Source organism: Zootoca vivipara, chromosome 13, assembly GCF_963506605.1.
Source record: "Zootoca vivipara chromosome 13, rZooViv1.1, whole genome shotgun sequence".
Taxonomy (NCBI): domain Eukaryota; kingdom Metazoa; phylum Chordata; class Lepidosauria; order Squamata; family Lacertidae; genus Zootoca; species Zootoca vivipara.
In genome coordinates, this window is record NC_083288.1 from 27,563,663 (window position 1) to 27,584,811 (window position 21,149).

At 42.5% G+C, this 21,149-nt stretch overlaps 1 protein-coding gene across 1 annotated transcript; it reads left to right on the forward strand.

Annotated features, from left to right (window-relative positions):
• The first annotated feature begins 1,594 nt into the window (after positions 1-1,594).
• Positions 1,595-16,676, forward strand: LOC118094149 (cytosolic phospholipase A2 gamma). The gene is made up of 14 exons (XM_035134200.2): positions 1,595-1,790; positions 2,648-2,764; positions 3,859-4,001; positions 5,194-5,392; positions 5,956-6,064; positions 7,548-7,688; positions 9,323-9,376; positions 10,210-10,275; positions 12,502-12,630; positions 12,812-12,937; positions 13,549-13,656; positions 14,491-14,645; positions 15,190-15,364; positions 15,810-16,676. Exons 1-14 carry the CDS (start codon positions 1,767-1,769, stop codon positions 15,965-15,967), a joined length of 1,704 nt encoding a protein of 567 aa, XP_034990091.2. The 5' UTR covers positions 1,595-1,766; the 3' UTR covers positions 15,968-16,676.
• The last annotated feature ends 4,473 nt before the right edge of the window (positions 16,677-21,149 follow it).

Sequence of the window (21,149 nt, forward strand, 5' to 3'; positions counted from 1 at the left end):
GAAACAGGCAGTTTGTTGCTAGAATGTGGTTTATCTAGACATTTCAGCCTGATTCAGCAGGGCAGAACTCGTGTCCACCTAAGGGGCAGTCGGGAAGTGGCTTTATCACTTGGGTAATTGTGTAAGAGCATAGGAACACACTTCCTTATTTGCCCAAAAGTAATTAAGGGTGATGGTCTCTGAATTCAGAGGAATGGGGGATGTCAACAGAGGCAGGGAATTTAGTATTTTAATTAGGCAGTCGTGATAGGCTGTGAACCCTGTATGCCCCCAACCAACGGGGAGGCAGGAGAGGGACCTTGTGCTTGGTTGAAGGAAATATATGCTCGTGTTTTACTGAACTTGGGTGTGCCTGCTTTTGGATGCCCATCATTTCAAAAATGTGTAATCAATAAACTCTTTGTTGTGTGTTAGACCTTTAAACCTCCCCCTATACTGTAAATAAATTCAGACAAGACTCAAATTTTGGTTTGGTTTTTGGCAGAATTTAGGCCACAACTTTATTGAATACATCAGGTGAGTGGTTGCATAGGCTCTGGTTCGACTAGCTCCCTGCACCATTGCAGGTACCGCTGACCTGGGGCACCAGCATAGATCAGTCTAGGGTGAACACCTGGAATGGCAGAAAGCCAGGGACATGCTATGTCCACCACCCAGATGCCCCCCTAGACTCAGACACAGGCACAACCCCTCTCAGGGTTGACCAAACCACTGAGTCCCACTGATTCCTTCAACAGAATACCCTTCACATAGGGATGGGGAGAGCGTTCCCCCCCATTCCTATCACCTGAACCAGAGCCTATCCACCACGAGAGCACCCGCGCTCTCCACCAACCACTCACACCTGTAACCAATCTCTTAGCCCCACTGACACGGAAGTCAGCCATAAATCATTCCCAGCTACAGACAGATGAACCCCATCATGCCTGTACAGGGATGCATTGTGTGCAGTAATGCCTGGGTGACAGATGATTGTCCCGCCCAAGGACAGTCCCTGCCCCTGAAAGTAACTGATATTCCCTGCCACCATATTTAAGGGAGACTAATAGTTCCAAGAAAGTATGGAGGAGCTATTTTGCCCATGCTGCTTTTTAAGTCATTCCATGGATCAGAATGTGGCAGGCTAAAGATCTTAGAAAATGAGCCAACAAACTATAGCAGTCCTCTCAAACACACCCACACCAGCAAAATTGGGATCACTGCAACAGCTGAAGCTTTCAGATAGTTACATCTAGGGTTGCCAGACTCAATAGAGGACAGGACTTCTGTGCCTTTAATTGCCCTGCTCTCTTTTGAGTCTGGAAACCTTAAAGAGAAACCAGCAGACCCTTTGCTTGGAAATTAAACAAAGGGTCTGCTGGTTTCTCTTTAAGGTTTCCAGACTCAAAAGAGAGCAGGGCAATTAAAGGCACAGAAGTCCTGTCCTCTATTGAGTCTGGCAACCCTAGTAAGATCTGTCAGCCTTGCAAATAGAAAGCCTGGAGCAGCAGCTGTAAGGCAAAGATTGAAGGGATCGTATTACTTCTAAACACATTCCCTCCCACTCTCTTGAGTCATTCAGTACTGGCCAGTAGCAGAGTCCGGGCAGAACTGTGGAATGATGAATCTCGTGCAGGAAGTCAGCTTAATGTGAATAAAAGAGGAACGCCGCAGGCTCAGTGCCTGCCAGAAATTTAAAACTCTGACATTTAGAGGAAGCCCTTTGGCTACGCCGTCATTTGAGTGTAAAGGCACTGAACTGACCTTGAAGAAATAGGGAAGAGGAGATGGCAAGTAATGCAACTGGGAAGGTAAGCTATACCTCTGAGAATTAGCAGTGCACCTGTCTCTGTGACAGCCATTATGGTACCCTCAAAATGTTGTTGAACTCAGACTCCCATCAACCCCAACCAGCTTAGCCCATGAGCAGGGATCTGGGCAGTTGTTGTCTGTCAGTCCATTTTATTTGTTAATAGCTGTCACACATATATATTCTGTTAGGTCTTAGCATAAGTTGTTGCCAGAACAATGTTGTTTATTGATGTTTTGTCTTCATCAGTTGGACTGCTAAAGCAAACATAGAAAAAATGTAGCATAATTCCCATCAACTGCCAACAACGAAAATGTTTTCTCCCTACTATTAAAAAAAGGGAATTTTGGAAAGTCCCACATTTGTAACCCTAACTACCTGTTGCCACCTCTATACTTTCTACAGGAATACTTCTCTACAGCAATTCTGCTCAAATTGTGTGTGTGTGTGTGGGGGAGAGACCAATGTTATTGGTCTATATCTCCTGTTATCCTAGACTATTGACTATGCTGGCTAAGGCTGATGAGAGCTGGGCAAACAGCAAAACCGAACCGGTATATTATAGTAGACTCAAGCAAGGGTTGGTGTACACCTTCATTTGCTACTGTTCCCACATGGCAAAGCAGATATTTGAATGGAAGCATCTCACACCTCCCAAATAAGGAACAGTGTGGTGGGAAATACCCCGTGGATACCACTATGCAGAGCTGGGGAACACAGCCACAGATATCATTGCTTCAAATTAAGACATTGCATTCTTGGTTGAAGGCCAACACATGGTATCAAGTGCTCTGCTTTGTACATGTTGGCATGTGACTGTAAGTGTATTGTTGGATCTGTTTTGTATTTTTTTGGCAGGGAGAAGCTAAGGTCCGTATTTCTAAAACACTCTCAGAGGGTGAAAAAGCAGCTACAGCTGCCAGGAAGGAAGAGGTGAAGAAAGGCCTTGGCAAGCTTGGGATTCCATATAATGAGGTAGGAATTCGTTTTGCGCAGTCAGGCAGAGTCCCCCAAAACCCCGGGCAGCCCCTGAGCAGAATAATGACACAAGACCACGTTTTGATGGGATTAAAATTGGCCACAACTTTATTAATACTTCAGATGTAGGGAGACCTTGGCGCAGGCATTGGGCGTATATCCCTCCCAGTCCCCAGCCGGAGGTGGGGTAATTTCCAGGGTTGTCCAGCCCAAGGCCTGCATCTGCCAAGTTGCGACGAATTGCTACGGGAAAGGCGAAACCTGCCAATGCAGGGAAATTCCTTTCCGGCCCTTCAACAGCAGCCTTGTCGTAGCAGCGCCTGCGTGTGTGTACACCTGTGGAAGGAAATAACCTGTAATGCAAATATTAAATTAGGGAGTGGAGGGTGGGAGAGCTCTGAACGCGTCGGCTGCTTCCCACGAATGGCTCACCTTCCAGAGTGTGCAAGGTAATGTTGCCTGTTCCTACCTGGCCAATCCCCCCGGCACGCCTCCCTGAGCTGGATTGGACGGCTAACTGAGTGGGCGGAGAACACCAGTATCCAGCCCAGGTAGGCAGTGCCGGCTTCCAAACTTCCAGGGCTGCCTCAAGGATCTCAGGGGGCTGCGCGCGACTGCGCATAATACGCCTCCCCTTTATGTGGGGAAACGGTCATTGTGTGTCTGCCTCAAAGGAAAGGAGTTCAATGGGGCTTATTCTCAGACAAGTTTGTATATGGTTGCAGCTTCAGACTTTTTGCAATCTCTCTCTGGTATTAAACTGTAAATACGTTAGTATGTAAAGCATCTGATATTGGAAACACTAAATGCCATTGACTGTTACCTGCCAAATACAGTCGTACCTCCGCTTACGTATCCCTCTGGATATGTAAACTTCGGGATGCAAATGCGCCAAACCCGGAAGTATTTTTCCGGGTTTCGCTTGCGCATGCACAGAAGCATTAAAATGGTTACTGTTTTACAGCCTCTGGAAACTGTATACTTCATTATTAATCACCCCGTAGTTAATTCAAAGACATCAAAGTTGATGTCAAACAATATTTAGACCTACAGAGGTTACCTACTGAGTATATCTTCATTCCTTCCATTAGGACCAAATCCCAAACATTGCTGTCCTGGGATCAGGTGGAGCTGTGCGGGCCATGATTGCTCTCTATGGGACACTAGCGGAGCTGAAGAAATACAATCTCTTGGACTGTGTGATGTACTTGGGCGGGGTGTCAGGTTCCACCTGGTAAGTGCAGAGTGGTAGAGGGGAGAGCAAACACAGGACTTAAGAAGGTAGAATCATTTGCCTTGCTAGCTAGATCAAACCAAGTTAGAGGCCATCTTGGCAAGTTAGAAGCCATCTTGGCAAGTAACTGTTACATTTATAAATACATAAATATGTTTTGCCTCACCTTTCACAGCCCAGTGCCCTGCAGTTATTTTGAACTACAACTCCTGACAGCTCCAGCTACTCTAATAATAATAATAATAATAATAATAATAATAATAATAATAATAATAATACCCCAGCCACTCTGGGAGGTTCCCAACAGAATAAACAAAGTAATAAAATATCACACATTTAAAACTTCCCTAAACAGGGCTGCCTTCAGGTGTCTTCTAAAAGTCAGATAGTATTTCCTTGACATCTGATGGGAGGGCGTTCCACTACCAAGAAGACTCTCTGTCTTTTGGTAGCTTTTGGTAAATGATATGGTTGTTTAAGGTTTAAGAATTCATATAGATCTCTTTTTTTTTTGCATAATGCTAGAATCCAGGATCATTCAATGTGGGGAGATTCAGGACAGATAAAAGGAAGTACTTCTTAATACTGCACATACTATGGAATTCTCTATCAAAAGGTGCAGTCGCTACCACCACTTTGGGTGGCTTTTAAACAGATTCATGAAGGATAAGCTTATCAGTAGCTTCTATTCATGATGGCTAAACACTATTTCCAGTATCAGAGGTCCAAAGTCTCTGAATAACAGTTGCCGAGGACCCAGGGTGGAGTAGAGAGTTGCTATTGCAACATATCCTATATATGGTCTTCCCGTAGACATCTGGATGGCCAGTGTAAGAACAAGATGCTGTTCTGCTATGGCCTGGGGTGGTTTTGCAATTCCAGTGTTGCAGGAAGAAATCAACCTTACACAGTGACTGACAGAAGCTAATGTGCCAACAAGCTGGTTTTACCACATGACAACAGCGTTCTCATTGCCCGGTCATACAAATTCCTTCAAAATATATTCCTAATAAGGATCACCACATCTGAAATCCTTCCATTTTCCCCAACATAAAAGTTCTATTTCATTAAAAGGTGCATTTCAGCCATTTTACTTCTAAACCACCTCTAAATGGCACTGAATAGACTCCAAATGACTATCATAGAAATCCTTTGCATGTTTTGCAACATAAATGTTCTGCTTCATTAAAAGGTGTATTTCGGCTCTCTACAAACATGAAGACTGGACAGAAAAAATGGAGGCCTTAGAAAAAAGTCAGCGTGAAACCCTTGTCAAAGGCCAGTGGGAATTTCAGAAGGCAATGAAAGCTGTGATTGGGGCTGCAGAAGACGAATGTTACTCTTTGACTGATTTCTGGTCCTATTTCCTCGTGCATAAACTGCTAAACGAGGTGAGTGGAGAACAGTAACACAGACCCACACACACCACATGTTCTTCTACAGGGGTGGGAGAGATCACATTTCCATCGCTACATGCCAAGGATGGGCAGGACCAAAGCCAAAACTGGGTGAAGCAACAAATACGAGAGGCTCTATCACAGTTCAGGGTCACATCCCAGCATGGCAAAAGCACTTGGGGGCATAGCTGCCAAGTTTTCCCTTTTCTCGCGAGGAAGCCTATTCAGCATAAGGGAAAATCCCTTAAAAAAAGGGATAACTTGGCAGCTATGACTTGGGGGTGGGGGAGTGGCTGTTGAGGGGTGTGGCTTGTGGAAAGACCAGATCCCTAGGAAGGATTGAAGGGATATGTATATTATTATTATTATTATTATTATTAGTAGTAGTAGTAGTATATTATTTCACCCATGTGGGTAGAAGTGGTTTGAGGCTGTGTTATACATAGCATTCTTGGAAGACCAGGGTTGAAGCTCCCTTTAAAGAGGGCCAGGGGTAGTTTGGAAGCCATTTAGGTATTAAATTAATTAATTTAACCAAATTAATTTAACCATTTCAGCTTGATGAGTCTGAACTGTCTGTGCACAGGGGAGCTTGTGAGAATGGGAAAAACCCTTACCCGATCTATACTGCTGTGGACAAGCAAAGCTATGAGCAACAACATGCAGGTAATTATATCTATTCAGACATACATATGTGTCAAAGAAAATTGAAACAGGCAGGTGGCCATTTGTCAGAGATGATAGCAGTTGTGTCCTGCATTGAGCAGGGGCTTGAACAAGATTATCTCCAAACTCTCGTTCATCTATGTTTCTATAATTGTAGCTCTGTGAAGAGAATAGAGGTATCTTAACTCTCAGCACCCTTGACAAACTATGGTTCCCATGATTCTTGGGGGAAGCCATAACTTTTTAAAGTGGTATGATACTGCTTTAAATGTATAGTGCAGATGAGGCCATAACTACGTATCTACCCAACACCCAAATGTTTGTTCTGCAAATAGCCAAATGTGTCAGGACAGAAAACAATTTTACCTAATTGCTGAGTGTTAAAATGGCTGATTTGCATGTTGAGGTCCCCAAAACCACCCCTCAAAATAATTCACACCACAGACAGAATTTTGTTTTGGGTTTTTGGCATGAATTTGGCCACAACTTTATTAAAATACAAAATATGTGAGTGGTTGCGTAGGCATTGGTTCTCCAACTGTCCCCTAAGGACAGAACTAAACTAGCCTTGTCGACAAGGGGAAACCCTACAAGGAGAGACAGGGAGCCGGGTGCTTGGCCCTCCCCTCTCCCCTCAGGCTCCCAGGGCCTCCCTGGCCCCCGACCGGAGGTTACGGACACTGCATATCGAGCACCTGTATTCCTGACTGGAATTTTCCCAACACTCAGGCATTAACCTGAGGGGCCAACACAGTCGACAAGACCCCTCATACAACCAAAATAACCAATGCCTAACTGCCAGCCTTACAAGTTGTGACTATTTGCTATGCAGTAGGCAAAAACCAGATGGCACCAGCCAATCAGCCAAATGGAAAAATTGCTACCAGGCCCCTGCCAAGCAGACGACCCCATGATAGGCACAGCAAGGTCAACACAGAGGCCTAAACATAGGGAGGGAGGGAGGATGATCCGAAGAACGCTTGCCTTTTATACCCCTGGCTGTCCATCAGAAATTGAAACATGCTTTTCTCCCCAACAACAGCCTGGGTCCAATCAGAACCAGGCCAACTCATAGCCCCAACTCCAGCAACTCAGGGGTAGTTTGTTAGGCCCCCACCACAACACGTGCTCTCCATGAAGGAGAACCCACATTCCAGGAGCAAGGTCAACTGATTTCAACAGGACATGGTTAGAGTGGACATGGTTAGAATTGTGCTGTAAGCTGTCATTCTGCCTCTTCCTGATGTAAATGTTAAAGTAGCACATCTCTTCCTATTTCACCATTTAGATGTGAGAAGTCTTTACTCACCACCCTGAGGGAGGTTAGTAATCTTACTGAAATTTGTTTCAACTTCTTTCAAAATCCCAACAGATGTTTCTCTTGTTGTTGTAAGGGAGATGTTGGTGGCAGGTTTGATCATATGTCCCCTGGGCACCCAGCCCTTCTCATATATTTTCCTCCAATCTTTTGTTTGTTTTCCAGGCACCTGGTTTGAATTCACCCCACACGAAGCTGGGGTTCCTGGCCTTGGAGCATATGTAGATATGAAGCACTTTGGGAGCATATTTGAAAATGGGCAATTGACTGAAGAAAAGAAGAAAAGAAATATCTGTTATTTGCAAGGTACCTGACCTCCTCCAGCATCTTAAGAGCATGCCATTCCCAGAATGCCAAACTCCAAGCAGATTCTGTGTTCTCATGGCCAATGAATAGGAATGTAGAGGAGGCTCCTGAATGTCTAGATCAAACAAATAAGCTATGTACCAGCCACTCCTTCATCAGATGTGTGTGAGGACTACAGATGGAGGACAAATGTAATGTAGCCAAAACAAATTCCAAGTATGTTGGAAAATGTACTTGGCCAATACAGTCGTACCCCGGGTTGCGAACACCTCGGGTTACGAACAACTCGGGTTACGAACTGCGCAAACCCGGAAGTATTTTCGCCCCGCGCGCGTGTGCAGAAGCGCCACATGCATTTGCGCATGCGCAAAGCGCGAAAATAGCGCTTTGCACATGCGCAAAATGGCGTTTTCGGGTTACGAACTTTTCGGGTTACGAACTGCAACCTGGAACGGATCGCGTTCGTAACCCGAGGTACCACTGTAATAAATTATTCTATTCTATTATTCCAAATCTGTTCAGTTCTCATGCTAATGTGAACCTAACAAATTTGTACTTCATGAAACAAAACACATCTATCCTTTGGAATTGGCCCCTTTCCGATTTTTGTGACACAGTTCCCCAACTAAACAATGCATACAAAAGTACATGCACTAATGAAATGTGCACACAAACATACACATAATAGACAAAATTGTGTTTAAAAATTGGGTATGGTAGCATTAATGTGCATGAGAATGCATACAAATATTCTTGCAAATCCTTTATTTTTTTAAAAAAATAAACATTTATTAAGAGACCAGAAGCCGCCTTACTGGGCATTACGACGATAAACATCCCAAAGCAAAAGAGCATTTCTATATGCAACAATGGCTGCTAGAGTGTTAATTGCCAAATATTGGAAAGGGGATTCAATACCACTAAGGAAGAGTGGCAAATGAAATTGTGTAAATATGTAGATTTAGCCAAAATGACACAAGCAATAAGAAATCACTCGAATGTAAGGTTTTAAAAAAGAATGGGATTTTTTTTAAAAAAAAATCTGTTTAAACATGGTTCCCAAATAAAAACTTGGATGTGCCTAGATTAAATTTCACCAAATAAATATATAGCTGGATGAGATATCCTACATAAAGAGAAGGTTGAAAGAATACTAGAACACAGTACAAAGGAAAATGAAATAAAGAGAGTTGATGAAGCTGTAAAGAGGTAGGGGGAAGTCAAATAATTGTATTATGACAATGAACAAGTTTAGAAGAGTAAACAGATTATGTACGTAAATGAAGAAGAAATGATGATGTATATCTGTAAATTTAAAAATGCAGTAGCAGCAACAACAACAACAACAATGTATGCAAAAATGGGCAAACCGAGCTTAACATTGGAAAAAGGGAAATTGTGAGAAATCAAATTTAGCAGATTTGTCTATCCCTAGTGGGATGGGTTACAGCAGAAAGCCCTGGTGCTAACAATCTGCACAAAAATGGGCTTGGTCTGTGTGTGATTACATTCATAACCTTCCCTTTCTGTGTTGATACTATGTCATAGGAAAATAAAATATTAACTTTGTCGTTACTTTTACTGCCACCAGGTGCAACACATGATTGTTAATGCCACAGCTTTCTTACTTTTAGGTTTATGGGGAAGTGCCCTTGGAAGCGAACAGGAACTCTATAGGACTATAATAGGTATTGCTCTTTTATCTTCTTTTTTTTATATATGGGGTGTGCATTGGCTCTCTGTGTACTCTGAATTATAAAGTGAATCAGGGTTTGGGTTTTTTGGAAGGTTTCCTGCATGAAAACCTGTGGTGCATCTGCATACAATTTTGCAGGTTTAATTCACTCTGGAGGTGGGCTGGTGCCTGCATATTTCATTCACTTTGGCCAAAGAAGAAGGAAATCAGAGGACACTAGCCCTTTGCAGTGATTCAAAGCTTCACTTAGTATTAGAAGTGGTGAATGCAGTATCTTTAAACCTGTATCTTGTCTTTAGGACCTAGGCTCTAGGTCAGGCATCCCCAAACTGCGGCCCTCCAGATGTTTTGGCCTACAACTCCCATGATCCCTAGCTAAGAGGACTAGTGGTCAGGGATGATGGGAATTTTAGTCCAAAACATCTGGAGGGCCGAAGTTTGGGGATGCCTGCTCTAGGTGAACAAAGGCTGACTAGTGATTACGGTATTGTTGTAAGGAGGCGCCATATTTTGTCAAAATGGAAATGGAAAAATCAAACTCTGAACAATGTTATGGTTGTCCCCTCCCTTTTTGAAATCTGAATATTGCCAGCTATTTTGCTACTTGTTGCATTTGAGAAAGATGGCCTTTCATACCATTTAGAGGCAGTTTGACTCCGTGTACCAGTTGTTGAGAACCATGAGTAGGGAGAGTGCTATTGCAAGCAGATATCCCAAGCCAACACTTAGACATCAGGTTGGTTGGCCAATGTGAGAACAGGATGCTGGATCAGAAGACCCTTTGGCTCTTCTCATGTGTGTGAACATGCACATTTCTTTTTCAAGAGTCTTTGCTGAATTATCTAAAACAAAAGAGATCAGGAGAGTCTTCCTCAACTTCAACAACCTTAGGTAAGATGTTGCAACCGACATTAATATCCTGGTCTCCCTTGTACTTGCATTTGATTTCAAGTTCAACTGTGTGTGTTAATATCTATAACTCATAGTGTTGCAATCTTCCTGATTTATGTTTGTGCTTTTCTCATGCATAAGACTGTGTTGCTATCCACCCACATGTAGAGAGTGTTACAGGGTGCACAAGTACTAAGGTAAAGGTAAGGATGCTGGTGGCACTGTGCTCTAAACCACTGAGCCTCTTGGGCTTGCCGATCTGTAGGTCGGCGGTTCGAATTCTCATGATGGGGTGAGCTCCCGTTGCTCTGTCCTAGCTCCTGCCAACCTAGCTCAAACCTAGTTCAAAAGCATGCCAGTGCAGGTAGATAAATAAGTACTGCTGTGGCGGGAAGGTAAACAGCATTTCCGTGCGCTCTGGATTACATCACAGTGTTCTGTTGCGCCAGAAGCAGACTAGTCATGCTGGCCACATAACCCAGAAAGCTGTCTGTGGACAAATGGTGACTCCCTTGGCCTACAAGTGCTGCAACCCCATAATTGCCTTAGACTGGACCTAACCACCCAGGGGTCCTTTACATGTACTACATTAGTGTCTGCTCCATCAAGGATGAAACAAAAGAATGGCAATGCTTGTGGTGCCCCCAGGGCATTTTTTGGGAGGAAAAACAGAGGCAGAAGGGACAAGATCAGTTTTGCCCACCCGAAATAAATTGTTGGAATACCCTACCAAAGTGATGGGAAACCTGTGGCTGTTTTGATGTTATTAGGCCTTCAATTCCCATCACCCGCAGATAGCATGGCCAATGACAAGGGATGATGTGAGTTGTAGCCCAATAATATCTGGAGGGCACCACATTGATCACTTGAATATGTATCTAAGGGTTTCAACAGGTTGAGTTCAATAGTCCTCAGGTTGAATTCAGTTATTGCCACTATCAGCCTCCAAACTTGGTGAAGTATTGCTAGGACAACTGTAAAGCATTTCCCATGCCCCTCCTCCACCTAATCATGGGATCAGAAAAGGATTAATGTTTAATAAATATAGTAATATTCCTGAGCAGTGCTTTTTTCCTTTAAAAAATGTTTAGGGGTACTCTCATTTTCCTTCTCATTGAAATATTGCCCCTCGATGAGGTCAATCTTAGATTCACAAAATGCGTACCCCTGCGTCCCCCAGAAAAAAAGCAATGTTCCTGACTAAACATCAGGAATAACCTTTCTGACGGCAAGAGCTGTTCGATGTTCAAATGGACTCCCTCAGGAGGTGGTGAACTCTCCTTCATTGGAGGTATTAAGCAGAGGTTGGGTGGCCATCTGTCATGGATGCTTTATCTGCAATTCCTGCATGGACTATCATATATAGGTTGAACGAGATGGCCCTTGGGGTCCCTTCCAACTCTACAATTCTATGATTCTATAGAAGTATTTTGTATTATATGAGTATTCTTCTGCTTTACGGTACAATCCTATACATGTCTGCTCATAAGTAAATCACACTGAGTTTGATGGGCTCTACATACATACATACATCATTTTATTTGTATGCCACCTTTCCAAAGTATAAGCCATGTGCAAGGTGGTTTACGACATGAAAAAGGTGTGTGAGTAGCAGCCGTCCCACAATGCACAGCCACCCCATGTGCAAGCAATGGTATGTTTTCAACTAACAGCACTGAATCAAACGGTACACAAATAGATTTTAGTCTAGAAATGTCCCATTTCCTCCCAAGGTTCAGCTATACTATTTGTTGTTTGTGGCCTTAGGCCTTACTCAAAGTCTGTTTTGGGGTGCAATCAATGAGTGGGGTTCTTCTAGACCAGGCATCCCCAAACTTGGCCCTCCAGATGTTTTGGGACTACAACTCCCATCATACCTAGCTAACAGGACCAGTGGTCAGGGATGATGGGAATTGTAGTCCCAAAACATCTGGAGGGCCAAATTTGGGGGTGCCTGTTCTAGACACAGAAGTTGAGAGGAGGTGGTGGAGGAGTAACTTTATCAGCAGGTGGCAGCAGAGAGGCTTCAGTGGCTCTGCAGTTCTAAGCTAATGGGCATCGCTAAACCAGATCTAAAGCAGGTGCCAAAATAATTTGGTCAGTCTTAGAGAGTATGCACTAGACTTGGAGTAGAGTTGCATATGCTGTTCTGCCTCGAGCAGCAATATGCCTTGAGCCAGACCGGAGTATTTGTAACTCTCTTTTGTACGCTCTTTTATTGCCAAGATCAAGATGACCAGAAACTTAAGGCACTCTATGAGGGTTATCAGTCCGTTCTAGAGCTTCACCTCTGTGAAACATCAGGTGGAAGGGCAGCAGATAAGCATTTTGACCACCTCCGCAACATTTTGGAAAGTAAGTGAACGTCAGACAAAATCCCAAATATTGCTGCAAATTAAGATGAGTTTGTTTAATATATTATATTTGTAATGCCTAATAAAGCTTTGGTGAAGTAAAAGTATTTCATGTACCCTTAGCTATTGCTCATTTTTCTTTTCCTGCCTTAACACTCCATGTCATTTTATCTGCAAAAAAGGCCACGGTACCAGCAGAAGCTTTGAATTGCTTAGAGAGATCTGCAAGACCTGGTTTTCTGCTAATGCAGAAACAAGAAAGAAAGACTGTATGAGACTGTGTCAAGCATTGGACCTGGATTTTGGAGGTAAGTGTAATAGCAACCATGTGTTGCCTTTGAGCAGCTGTTCTTCCCCAACGTTTCCTCAAATATATCTCAGTTTGGTAGTGCAATGTAATCTGGAGGAGTGCCTCTCTTTATTCTTCATCCTTTTATGCCCAAGTGTCCATTTTTTTCCTTGTTTTAAAACTTATCCACAATAACAGTGGGGGTTTATGTGCATGGCATGGGATTCAAAAAATCTGCTACTCTTTGGATCTTGGAAATCCATTTTACCACCAAAGAGTTGTAATGAGTGAAAAGATTTGCAATTGAGAGAATTGAACATGGTGCCCTCCATAAGTTTTTAGATTCCAGATGCTGTTAGCCTGAGCCAGGATGGCTAATGGTCAGGGCATGATGGGAGTTGTGGTCCATAACATCTGGAGGGCGCCATGTTGGCTATCCCTGCTATAGAACCAAATGATCCGAGGAGCTAAAATCTCAGACAGACTCTGGGATGACCACTTGATTGGTTTAAAATAGATTCATTCCATGTTAAGTCAACCAGTCAGTCATTTTGTTTGGATACTGCCTTTCCAAAATTATTAAACTGGTGAAATTATTTATTCTTGACCCTGGATTTTATTCCATTTTAGGTTTTGCCAGTGATTCCCTCCATGTTTTACATGATGTGGTGAGAAAGACGTATTTGTGCCTTTTGAACTGGACATGGGGAAGCACTAATAACTTCCTGTACCACTGCTGTAAGCATATGTTGCATTGATATTGTTATTTTTATATATGGATACCACTGTTCTGAATGTTACGCTCTTGGGCTGCAGCAATCTCCCCCTGCCCCCAATATGGCTACCCAGGAAGAGACAGCTTGTGGTCATATATAGCTGCTTCCTGGAGCATTTTCTGATAATATTCATTCATTCATTCATTCATTCATTCATTCATTCATGTCTAGGTACTTAGTTCAGTAAGTAACTAGGTACTTAGCTATAATTATGTGAACCAGTCAAGGCCTTGGCACTTACATGTACCAGCCACTTATTCACACCTGCCACTTTTTGCCTGAATTTTCAGAGTTGTGAGCTCATAGCTCCATGAATATTATGGAATAACCTGCAGAGTTTGAAATCTGTATCGTGGATAAGCACAGCTCATTGCACACATCGCTCATGGCCCCCAAGGAAAGCACAGGCAAAGGGTTATGGTTTGAGAAGTTGCCCACTCATTGCATCTGTGTCGGAGGTACCTTTACTATAGATGAGTGGACTTGATATGGGATGCTGATGGCATGTTAGTAGGACTTGTGCACTTGGCCCAGATCTCAAATCTTTTACATGGGCTCAATCCACTCACCACCTTTCATCAGCCTGCAAGGTGTTGGGTGTAGACATTTCCGATGCAGAAATGTGACAAACTGAAGACTTGGGGTGGGGGAAACTGAAATTGACAGATTTGTCCATCTGTAAGCAGTAGTAATATTGGTATGGCTTCTTAATAACTAACTTACTAACTAACTACTGTAGGCAGCAGATTTATATTGATTCCAAAGCTTTATATCGATGCTCTGTTTCACTTCATAGCGGATGTTGAATGTCCTGACTTGACAAGTAAACAGGTTGTCTCTCTGATTGATGCCGGCCTGCTGATAAACACTGCTTACCCATCACTTCTTCAGTCTCAGAGGAAAGTGAAGCTGATCCTCTCCTTTGACTTTAGTGCCGGAGATCCTTTTCTGGTAAATTCATTTAATTTAAAGGGGCAATCAAACATGGCTAAAATTCTGGTCAAAGGATAATTCTGTTAGGATTCATTAAGCAATATTACATAAACTTTGGTATCCATGTTTTAGGTTTAAATAAAATAAAATTTATTATGTTGTTATCTAAAACTTCCTTCTGAAGATACCTTACCAGTGTCGACCACAGCATTACTCCTTTTCATGCCACTCTGTGATATCAGAAGTGCCCTCCCATCAGATGTCAAGGAGATAAAGAACTGCACAACTTTTAGAAGACATCTGAAGGCAGCCCTGTACCAGGATGTTTTTTTAATGTTTGACATTTCATTATGTTTTTATATGTGCTGAAAGCCACCCAGAGTGGGACTTCCTAAAGCAGCTTAGGAGGGAGCCTAACTGTATCACTTCCCATGTCATGATGGTAATGTCTGAAGGGTCCCTAACTGCTACCCAGGAAGTAGCCATGAGTATTCTTTTCAGCCAACTGCTATTTACCCAAGTGGATATGACAATTAACTACAGACTTCCTCCTTCGGTTCAGACCATTAAGAAAGCCATTAAATACTGTGAGGAACATGGAATCCCGTTTCCCAAGATAGATGAGAAACAGCTGCAGGACACGGATGATTTGAAGGATTGCTATATCTTCAGAGGAGATGCAGAATGTGTCCCAACTGTCGTGCACTGTCCGCTGTTCAACAAAGTCAACTGTTCAGGTAATGTGTCGATGAGATCCATTTGGGAAGTGTGCAGTTGATCAGATAGTGGAGTTAAAAAATTACCAAGACAAAATAATTGGATACTTCTAGTGCTGAATTCCTTCCTTATGCTTAAACTGAACCAATCTCCCTGTAGTGTTTACTTCCTTTTGCTAGCAAGGTTTCTACAGTTCCAACATTTGAATTTCCCACACCATCTTCCTTTCTCCAGATTCATACAACTCTTTGACCCACCAAACAGATTTAATTTTATTTGGCTCAGCAAAACTCCAATTTTCATTAGTGATGGTGGGGAGCAAATTCAGAATTAGAATATGAACACTTCCTAGGATCACTGGAACCAGAAGAAGTCTTGCTCGGCGTTGTATTTTTCCCCTACAGTTAATGGGTTGTGTTTTCAATTCCTTCTAATTCATTAATACACAACAACTCTCATTTTCAGATAAAATTCATGAATACAGAGAACAGTTTTCTACATTCAAGATGAGCTATTCCAAGGAGGAGATTGAAAAGTTGCTCACTGCAGCAAAGCAAAATGTAGCAAATGTTCACGAAAAGATCTTGGAAGAGATCAAGAATGTTGTATGTCCTCCTTCATAAAAGGCTTAAGTAAAGTTTTTTTCCTCTTCAACATTTGCTTGAAAACAAAGTTCACATAACAAGGATTTTTCCTCTGCTAGAGTTCTAACTTTTGTTAGCATCATTGTTATTATCGGCTCAATTTGTATCCACTATTCTAAAAGTATCTGATCAGTATATATATTACTGATCAATAAAAACATAGCATATAACAATGGCCTCATTTGGACACAATGCTGAAGTTTGACTTGAAATTAAATTAACAAACGTTGGGATTTATTGCAGTTAGGAGGGGACCCAATATTGAACTAACTTCAGTTTATTATTTCTGAAACTACAAACTGTGGTTAGTACCTATACAGCTGTACCTCTGGTTATGAACTTAATCCATTCAGAACCGGAAACTGCTCATAACATGAGGCACGCTTCCGCTAATGTCGCCTCCCACTGCTGCCGCACCGCTGGAGCGTGATTTCCACTTGCATCATGGGGCAAAGTTTGCAACAAGGGACATCTACTTCCGTGTTAGCGGAGCGCGTAACCCGAAGAATTAATAAGGGGCACAGTTTGTAGCACGTGGTACCACTGTGGTTCAGGGAAAAAAGAACATCTCAAATTGCCATTTACGATCCATCTGTGGTCAGGAAATGGAAATCAATCAAATAAAATTGGCATTCATTTTTGTCTTTAAGTCCTCAAATGATGTGTAATGAAATACCTTTAACAAATTGTTTTGATGTATCCTTTCATTTAGTGTGATATAAGTTACATGAGTTACATAGTTACATGAAATAGTGATTGTGAGATGAGTAAATGAGTATTTGGTGGTAACTGAACCACAGCGAGATGGAAACACAGATTGTGATGAATACAGGTTGGAACGAAAATGACTGCCTTCTTACATCTCTAGTTCACAATGAAGGACTGGCAGTAGTGGACAGATACATTTGGACCAAAAGCTATACCTCAGTCTCACTCAGATATATAACATCACATGTGCTCTATTCACACATCACTCACATGTAGGGCTTTGCTGTGTTGAAGGAGCAGCAGGACCATGCTTTTAGCCTTGCCTTTACGTCAATACTGCAAGAACCATGTGCAGTGTGTGTTTGAGCTTTCTCTGCGATGTGTGAATACCTGCTCGTGACTCCCACATGACTGGGAGACCTGCATAACTGGTTGTCCTGATTGGGGGAAATATTCATATGCTACATAGGAGTAGCATGTGAATAAGGACTTTGCTATTCATGTATACCACTACATACACTCACCTCCCCCCATGAACTCAGGCTACCCCTTGCCATTCAAAAGTTAAGGACAATGTTTGCAAGGAAATATGCTCCTCATAACTCAAGCATGCACCCAGCCAGCATGTGACTGAGTTAGACAAAGACTCCTTGTGGTTACAGTTTTTTTTCTTGTCACACTCTTAATTTAGCACCAGTACTATAACAAAAAGCAAGCATTTTTAAACAAATAATTTGCCAAACGTTTAATGGGGGAGAGAAAGAGCAAAAAATGTGAAGAATCTTAAAGTTATGTTGTGGAACATATCAACATCAATTCATCCACAAACAAATGACATGCTGTTTAAGCAAAAAAGAAAAGAGTTCTTTGATGTACAAGTTTAACACGATCAAACATTGAACACATTTTCCACTGGAAAGTTGTGTTTTCACCACCATCCTGGGATATCTGAAACAACCAGCTGGAGTGGACCCTCAGGAGATATGGCAATTGATTTGATTAGTAATTTAATCAAACACATTTTCTAGGCACTGAAGTTTATTGTTGAGAGCTGCAAATTTGGACTGCACCTGGACTAAAAATTGTTGCCTAGGGCTTTCCCTCTGAAATTTGAGGGTTTCCATTAGTGGTGATGTCGAAAACCTAAGTTTGGGGAAAGGCTTGAAGATTTGGGATGGGGCAAACATTTTGGGGTGGGAGGATACTTACACAGTGATGAGCAGGAGCGGCCAGCAGGGAGGGATTGTGGTGTGCCCCTGTTTCCCCATACTGGAGTTGGTGTGGCTTACCAGGATGGAGAGAGGAATGGGTGAGACAGTGGGGAGGTCAATGCTGTATGGAGGCACAGGCAAAGTAAACCTGGCACTTTTGTTGACCTTTTCAAAGTGTGAGGAGCTCAGGATATGCTTAAATGGCTTTCAGGAGACTAGGCTGGGGTTGGACTTATAGCAAGGTCACCAGAAGGTTCAAGGTGGGGCATCTGTTGTCATATTAAAACTATGTTGATATCGTACACCCTAGGGACGCGGGTGGTGCTGTGGTCTAAACCACTGAGCCTCTTGGGCTTGCCAACCAGAAGGTTGGCGGGTCGAATCCCCGTGATGGGGTGAGCTCCCGTTGCTTGGTCCCAGCTCCTGCCAACCTAGCAGTTTGAAGGCACACCCCAAAAGTGCAAGTAGATAAATAGGTACCGCTCCAGCAGGAAGGTAAACAGCGTTTGCATGTGCTGCTCCGGTTTTGGTGTTCTGTTGCGCAAAAAGCAGCTTAGTCATGCTGGCCACATGACCTGGAAAAACTGTGGACAAACGCCGGCTCCCTCGGCCTATAAAGCGAGATGAGCACCACAACTCCAGAGTCATCTGCGACTGAACTTAACTGACCAGGGGTCCTTTTGATCCCCTACATATGTCATGATCTGCAGAGGTAAACCATATCATAAGTTCACATTCACAAACATCTGTCTACCTCCCTGCCGCTTCACTCTTTCACATAACAAGCCACAGCAATGCAGGAGCTGGAAGGCTAAGTGCATGCCGCTGTTCTTCCCCATTGGCGGTTCTTGGCACCAAGTGCTTTTCCCTCCATTTCCCCTTTCTGTTTTTATAAACTATAAAAACACAACTTCTCTTCAATACAGCAGCATATTGCTGCTGTAGCAAATTGTCAGAAGTGCCCCTATGACTCTCTGGTGCACAATGCCTCACCTTGCATGACTGCACAGAATCTTTCCTCAGAGCAATGCATTGTGGAGCAAGAAACTGCAGAAGTGTTGCAATCCTTTTGTCAAAGTCCCCAAACAACTCCCTCTGTTTTCCCTTCACAAGCCTACTCCCATCTAAGCAGAGCATGCCTCCTAACCTCTGCAGCCCAGGCGTGTGGATGAAATTTTGGAACAGCAGTTATCTACTTATTATTTATTTCATGAAAATTCATACACCACTTGATTGAAAAAGAAAATACCTCAAAGCTGTTTACAAAATAAAACATAAAACAATATTTAAAACAATTTACTTCCGTGAGAATGTGTGATGATTGCATCTGTATTTATTTGGTATGTAACCTCAGGTCAGAATTTAAAGAGCTGTATTGGTATGTTCAGAATTCAGAAGGGTATTTTAAAAATGAAGTCCTGCCCAAGAATTGATCGGGGATGTGTGGCCTGGGCAAGTTCAATTATAAATTTATAGGAGTCAAATTTCTCAAAGCAAATACTAACCTAAATCCTATTGATTTCAATGGGACTAGATCATGGGCGGCCAAACTGAAGTTGCTGTTCTCCCATCATCCCAGACCATTGATGGCTGGGGTTGATGGAAATTGGATTCCTGAAACATCTGGAAGTCCAGGCTCCTCACTCCTACACAATAAACAGATATTCTGTCTCCAATATATTCAAGTCTAATGTATTCTCCTGATCCATCCCATTATTTCTGGTCAACCATACTTAAGACCTTGTAGAAAATCACTCTTTTATGGCACACAGGTTTGGCTGATGTTCCCTTTGTTGCCTCTTAAACACTGAATAGTAGTTTATTTTATTTTATCTTATCAGGTCTTTAAATTGTGGATTTAAATATCCAGTTGTTGCTTTTTATGATGTTTGTACCAACTGCTACTTTTAAACTCCATTGTTCTTTTCATTATCTGCTTTTATTATGGTAAATTGTATTACACACAGAGAGAAACACATGCACACACACATTTAGTGTATTTCTACTGTAGGTTACCTAAGGAAAGTTTTTGAAGAGTAGCATATAAGAGTCTGAGATAAATATGCATATCATGGCTTTATACAATGCATTTTGCTAAGTACCTATCTCAGAGGTGTTTCTGCATAGACCAGGGGTGGCCAATAAGGTGTCCTCCATTGTCCCTGATCATTGGCCATTCTGGCTGAGGGCTAAATTGTATTCAAAAACATCTGGCTACCCCTGGTTTGAACAAATAATCTCCTAAAGGTGGTGTGTGTGTGTGTGTGTGTGTGTGTGTGTGTGTGTGTGTGTGTGTGTGTCACAGAGAGTAGCCCTGCCAGGAACCACAGGGGCAAAACCCTGATAAATACATTTTTGCATGGTCCTGTGACAAATCATGCATCAACAGAACAGTTAAATCTTTGTAAACACAGAGCTGTTTGTCTCTCTGACATCTACTTTTGCTGAATCATTCATTCAGATCCAATTTTCATCAACCCCTTAGATTTTCAGTTAGGCCATTTATTTTAAGCCACACCAGCCTTGGTACAGTAACTATTTAGGATGGCTACATGACATTAATCTACATTGACAGGCACACAATCCACATACAAAAGCTGTCTGGGTTAACAGCTGAAGCTTATTTCAACACTTGCAATGGAAAGGGTATCAGGAACAAATGGGTCTTCTTCCTCTTCTTTGGCGATCACTCGTAGCCAAGTAAGATTGTCTTCCATAAACACGGTTTTAACAATAAGTCTGTAAGTGACTGTGGAAGCCAATTCTGGATCCACATGTCCTTCCACAGTGGGGACATTGGTTTCTGGGCGGGAGTTGATCATGGTGTGGATTTGCCAAGAGTGCCTTCCTCTTAGCATGTTTCTCCCTTGCGTATTCTCCTGATCCATCCCATTATTTCTGGTCAACCATACTTAAGACCTTGTAGAAAATCACTCTTTTATGGCACACAGGTTTGGCTGATGTTCCCTTTGTTGCCTCTTAAACACTGAATAGTAGTTTATTTTATTTTATCTTATCAGTCTTATGAGTTTGAGTGTCTTCAAAGCCCATGACACCTTTGGTAAAGGCTATTCTCCAACTGGAGCGCTCACAGGCCAGTGTTTCCCAGTTGTCAGTGTTTATACTACATTTTTAAATATTTGCCTTGAGACAGTCTTTCAACCTCTTTTGTTGACCACCAGCATTACGCTTTCCATTTTTAAGTTCAGAATAAAGTAGTTGCTTTGGAAGATGATCACCAG

Bases quoted from the DNA above. Each gene is read 5' to 3' on its own strand.
- LOC118094149 (XM_035134200.2), top strand. From the start codon at position 1,767: ATGGCAAGTAATGCAACTGGGAAG. The intron at 2,765-3,858 runs GTAGGAATTCGT...TCCTTCCATTAG, and splicing joins TTGGGATTCCATATAATGAG to GACCAAATCCCAAACATTGC. The intron at 12,631-12,811 runs GTAAGTGAACGT...TCTGCAAAAAAG, and splicing joins CCTCCGCAACATTTTGGAAA to GCCACGGTACCAGCAGAAGC.